This window comes from Myotis davidii, unplaced genomic scaffold (assembly GCF_000327345.1).
Source record: "Myotis davidii unplaced genomic scaffold, ASM32734v1 scaffold960, whole genome shotgun sequence".
NCBI classification, from domain to species: domain Eukaryota; kingdom Metazoa; phylum Chordata; class Mammalia; order Chiroptera; family Vespertilionidae; genus Myotis; species Myotis davidii.
The window spans coordinates 2,469,690-2,475,432 of NW_006293003.1; the positions used below are offsets into that span (position 1 = coordinate 2,469,690).

At 56.9% G+C, this 5,743-nt stretch overlaps 1 protein-coding gene across 3 annotated transcripts in view; it reads left to right on the forward strand.

Moving 5' to 3' along the window:
- The window catches only part of STK32B (serine/threonine kinase 32B), a 113,942-nt gene that overhangs the window by 92,047 nt on the left and 16,152 nt on the right, over positions 1-5,743 (forward strand). For all 3 annotated transcript variants that reach the window (XM_015565788.1, XM_006766578.2, XM_006766577.2), the window contains one exon: positions 1,518-1,555. In XM_015565788.1, the coding sequence (XP_015421274.1) occupies positions 1,518-1,555 (38 nt within the window). The remainder of the gene's footprint in view (positions 1-1,517; positions 1,556-5,743) is intronic.

Consider the following 5,743-nt stretch of genomic DNA (forward strand, 5'->3'; position numbering starts at 1 on the left):
GTTTTTACAACCCTTTCAGGATGCAGAAGTCCTCCTCACTCACAGACACACAAAAACCAGCTGAGACCATGGCCGTCTCCGACGGGGACAAGTTGCTGGCCCGCCCGGAGCCCCGGGCCCCGCGTCTGTGGGGTGGAGATGGGACAGTGGGAGGTCTGTCCCTGGCCAGCGGGGAGGGCTCATTAGATCCAAAGGGGAAGTGTCCAACCCGCTGGCAGGACTCGTGCTCAGCGAGCAGTCACTGGGGGAGGTGAGAGGCCAGACATTTCAGTTTTCCAGTCCTGGCCACTTGCTCTGATGGGGAAAATGAGACATTTTGGGGGGCTCGCAACCTGAATCTGTGCCGTAACCTAATGCACATTCTTGATAGCCTATAATTAAGTCACTGCCCCTTTCTCCACAGTCTGGTCTTGCAAGACCTGTTTACCGAAGTGCTCCTCCCGTTTACAGAGGCCATGAGCCGTGAACCGCCCCCGGGGGGTTATCAGCGCTGTCGCCAGGCCAGGCCTTCAGGTGTGGTCTCACGGCCCCCACCCCAACACACGGGCTTTTTGCAAAGCCCACACAAGGTCCGGAAGTCCCAGCACATATGCGGGGGGCAAAGAAACCAAAGGGTATAAAGGGAGAGCGTCCTCCATATTGGCTGGCTCAGGATTTGGAGAGAAACGGCCTCCCCTGAGTCCTGTACTAGTACATGGGGAACGTCTGAGAAGAAATGGGTTTTTCTTGTGTCTCCAAGTGCTCCTGTGTGTTCTTCGGTCGCCTGGTAAATTCTGTAACGGCTCAGTGGTTAGAGCAGTGGTTCTCAACCTTCTGGCCCTTTAAATACAGTTCCTCATGTTGTGACCCCACCATAAAATTATTTTTGTTGCTACTTCATCACTGTAATGTTGCTACTGTGATGAATCGTCATGTAAATATCTGATATGCAGGATGGCCTTAGGCGACCCTTGTAAAAGGGTCGTTCGACTGCCAAAGGGGTCGCGACCCACAGGTTGAGAACCTCTGGGTTAGAGCATCTGCCCAAGGACTGAAGGGTTGCAGGTTCGATTCCCCGTCAAGGGCAAGTACCTGGGTTGCAGGTTTGATCCCTGGCCTGGGTTGGGGTGTGTGGGAGACAACCAATTGATGTCTCTCTTTCTCTCCCTCTCTCTCTCTCTCTCTCTCTCTCTCCCCCCCCTTCTCCCTTCTCTCCCTCCCTTCCACTCTCTCTAAAAAAAATAAATCAATAGAAAAATTATCCTCAGGTGAGGATTAACAAAAAAAAGAAAGAAAAAGAGAAAAAGACTATTCTAGAAAAAAAAATTCACACCATCTCCTTGCAGTTCCAGGAAAGAGAAGGGAGTGAGGGCACAGGCAGCCCATGGTCACAGTAGCTCCTCTCCTGCTCCTCTGGCCGAGGCCGGGCACCCAGGGAGAGGAGCTGCTGGGGGCCACCGGGCGTGTCCCCGAGGGTCCCGTGTCCGGTGCTGTCGGCGGCCCCGGGAGCCCGTCTCAGCTCCTGTTTCCTGTTACAGAGACATCAAGCCAGACAACATCCTGCTGGACGAGCACGGTAAGCCCGGGCGCTGCAGCGAGGAGTGGGGGGCCAGGGGCTCTGGGAAGTGGGGGGTCCCTGATGGACTAGGAGCCTTTAGCTTCGGTCCTGGTGGATGAGGATCTGAGTAAGTTTCTGGTCAGCGTCCTGCCAGGGTGAGTGGAGTCCAGCGTTTTTGATGGTGTCACATCTGGAGACGCAGCTGTTGGCTTCCCAGAGAGGAGGACAGGGCGGAAGTGGGGATGATTTGGGGCTGGCGGCCCTGGGGGTTCAACCCCAGCTCTCCAGGGGTGACAGTGACCCTGTGACTGCGGGAGAGCGACTCACCTCTCAGCCTCGGTGTCACCTGCCAAACAGGGAAGGTGGTGCTGGCTCCCAGGTCGTCATGGGTCCATACGGGCTCGTGTTTGGCTGGCGAGCCAAAAATCCGTCATCAGTCACCATAACCCACTAACCCTCCCCTCGCTAACCCTCCCCTCGCCCAGGCTCCTCAAACGTTTGCGTGCCTTCAGAGCCGGGCTGGCTCATTAACCTGACAGTCGGCCTTAAACTGGCGGAAGATTCTGGGTCTCACAGCTGCCAGGTACGGCCGCCTGAGCCGGCCCACGGACCACACCGAGGAGCAGGCTCCTGCCGGCTGTCCCCGGAGTCTTGTGGGAATCTCCGGGGAGACGCGGTAGGAATCAAAGGCCAGCCTGACTGCTTTGGCGAGCCCGGGGCCATCCTTCTGGGTCGGCCCCAGGGAGGCGGTGCCCAGCCACGTCCGGACCACGGGCTTAGGGCCGGGCCGGCCCAGCGATGCACAGTGGCTGCCCTGAGAGTCCACTGCGCAGCGTCCCACGCTCCCCACGGGCCTCTGGACCTGCTCCTCCGCGGCATCTCTTCATCAGGTGTCTCTGCCCGGCGCTGGGACGCAGGGCTGCATGCACTATTTTATACTAGGGAGCGAGTGGCTTCCTCACCCTCCCTTTCACGCCAGTGCCAGAAGGAAGTATAGGAGCAGGCAGTTCTCCCAGGGCACGAGCCCTCCCCACCCTCATCCCGGATTTATGGCAGAGCCGCGTTAGACTAGTTATTTGTTCCTCAGTCATGGTTGCCTCCCCCGCCCAGCTTCATTGAGTTATGGCTGGGATTTAAAAGTTGCACCTATGAAGGATGGACAGCGTGATTGGTAAGGTGTACAACACGATGATTTAACCCTTTGCAGTCGTATTAAATTTGGACATGGGTGTCGTACTGGTCGGAATTAATTTCCATTGGAAGAGCAGTGATACATAACATGCAAGATTATGAAGGATAAACAAGATTTATTAATTCTTTTTTGGAACTACGTCACTACTCGTAGAATCACTACAAATGTTATCACTTTCTATGTCAGAGTCAGTATTCAAGGGGCCAAAATAAAACTCTTCATCGTTACTTTCAGCTTCTCATGTGGAACGACCGTGTTTGTTTATATTGAGTTTCGATATCTCCGATTTGTTGGGGCAGTGTTTTGGTTCGTGACAAGGTCGCTTAGACACTTAAGAGCTTTCAGAGAAATTAGGAACTGATACATGAATGAACAGAGTTAAGATTTGTACGGTTCCTTGCTGTGGTGGCTGAGAGCAGACATACGACCGGAACGGTAAAAAAGCTTTGGTGGCTGAGAGTAGACAAACGACCGCAAAGGGTTAATACACGTGAGCCTTGTGAAATGATTACTGCCGTCAGGCTAATTAACACACCCGTTACCTCACACACCTTCCTTTTAAATGGGTGGTGAGAACGTGTCAGATTTACCCCCTTGGCGCGTTTCCCGTAGACACGGCAGCATCATTAACGGCGGTCCCCGTGCTGTGCGTTCCGTCCCCTCACCATTGGCCAATGGCTCACAAACAGCTTGCAAAACACATCACCCTGCGTGGCCATTTGTGTAAAGAGTTTCATCATCCGTCTCATTCAGTGTTTCCTCGGAGAACATGCCGCTTGGCTGCGTTTACGATGAAATATACACATAATTAAATAGACGCATTAATAATTCATTAATAATGTTTAAAACCTGCTGCTCGCCCCAAACCCACGCCTCTCACGGAGCTTCCCCTCCCCCAGCGTCTGCCTGGCTCTCTGACCCTCAGGCGGGGCTCTGCCTCCCAGATGGCACTTTGCTCGGCTCTGGGATGTGGGGTCCCTCGGCCAGAAGCGAAAGCAGACCGAGACCGAGCTGGAGGGAGAGGAAGCATCGTAGGGAGGTGGAGAGAGGAGTTGAGGTGCTTTGGGGCTAAGGGCAGAGCTGGAGGAAGTGGAGGTGCACCGGTGAAGGACTGCCCCCGCTTTCTGCTGGCCCCACGGGGCTGGGTAAGGAGCAACCCCGCGAGCCTGATACGCAGGCAGGAAGGCCACGTCCGCTCGCAGGTCTGGGCGGTTAAGCTCTTGCAGGCTTTCTCCCTAGACGGAGGTCACATGCCTCAGCCAGGCAGCCCTGATGTGAGCCCACTGCCTGGGACCACCTGGCTGCCACTGGAACACCTGGGCCCGGTGGTGGCCTTGGGGCCCCCACCCTCTCCTCCTGGCCCCCCTACCCCCGGGCAGGCCAGCCTTGCATGGCCACGGTGGAAGCCAGCGCAGGGCAAGTCCAATCACTCAGGCCTCCCCCTGTGCCTTCTTGCTGCCGTCCCAGCGGGCCAGGCACAGCACGTGACCCCACCTGGGGCCGAGGGAGGACCCTGCGAAGGTGCACGGCCACGGGGGCGGCATCGAGGGGGAGAACGTGGAACCCACGCTCTCGTCTAACGCGGCCGGTGGAACGGAGGACCGCCTGCCAGTGGGCGGTTGCCCTTTCCCACGTGGGGAGCACATGTCCCAAAGGCGGGCAGAGACGCACCAGAGACAGGCGGACAGCGCCTGAGTGTTGCTCAGGGTGTCGTTGCCGGCCCTTAAGGCTCACTGACCTGCAGCGCTGCCCTCCTCCGTGTCCAGGCAGGTGTCCCTGCATTTTGGGAGGCATGGTGCCAGGCCCCCGAAGGGCACAGCGCCCTGTTGTCAAGGACCTCGGGTGCTCGGCCAGGGCTGCAGTCACTCAGGAGCTGTGAAAGGTGCTGCCGCACAGGCCTCGCCCACAGAGGCCAGTGCTGGGGGGTGGGGTTCCTAATGACCCCGTGTTCCTGAGGGGGAGCTGGGGCTGAGGGAGCCACGGTAGAGCAGAGAGGTCACTCTGGCCCTGCAGGGTCAGTGGTGGGAGCGGCAAGGCCTGTGTGAGAGCAGCTCAGCGGGGCTGGAGGAGGAGGGGGAGGGGGGCTTCCTGGAAGAGGGATGTCCATGTGGGATCCTGCAGCATGAAGGGGTCAACACAGCGTTAGGGCTCATGCCATTCCAGAGGGCACGGGGGCATCTCCGCCCCAGGAGGCCATGAAGACCCTCCCGCGTGGCTGTTTCTGACTTTCCACAGCTGGGCCGTGCGGTGGAGAATCACTCTATTGTCTGTATTCTATGCTTGACTGCTTCGCACTCCAGGCCACTGTCGCCTGCCCTGGTCATCCCAGCATCCCAGGGCCAGGCGCCAGACACCCAGGATAGCCAGGCCGCCCCCCCCCCACTAAATCCATCAGGTACCGTCCTGAGGCCCCCACTGACCACAGCCGAGACAGGAGAGATGTCCCTGGGCACAGGAGCCCTCTCCTCGCCCTGCCCTGCCCCCAAACGGTCTTGCACAGTTGTCCTGAGATGGGCAGCCTGGGTGGACCTGCCTCTGCTACTCACCAGGAGCTCTCACTCTCTGAGTCCGTGCCTCTAAACTTGTAATCTATAAATATTTTTATCATGCCTTCATTATGAGTAGATTTGTTTATTTATAGGTAATATGCACTAAAAAATATGTACTTTAAAACTTGCCCATAAAATAGACATCTATACTAATAAAAGGATAATATGCTAATTAGACTAGACATCTTCCGGAAGTCCTTCCGGACAAAGCCATGATGGCGGGGGCCAAGGCAGAGTCAATTAGGGGTGATCAGGCCAGCGGGGGAGAGTAGTTAGAGGCAATCAGGCCGGCAGGCAGAGGTGGTTAGGGGTGACCAGGCAGGCAGGCAGGCAAGCAGTTAGGAGCCAGCAGTCCTGGATTGAGAGAGGGATTCCGGATTGGAGAGGGTGCAGGCTGGGCTGAGGGACCCTCCCCTCCCCTGTGCATGAATTTCATGCACTGGGCCTCTAGTATATACACTGAGT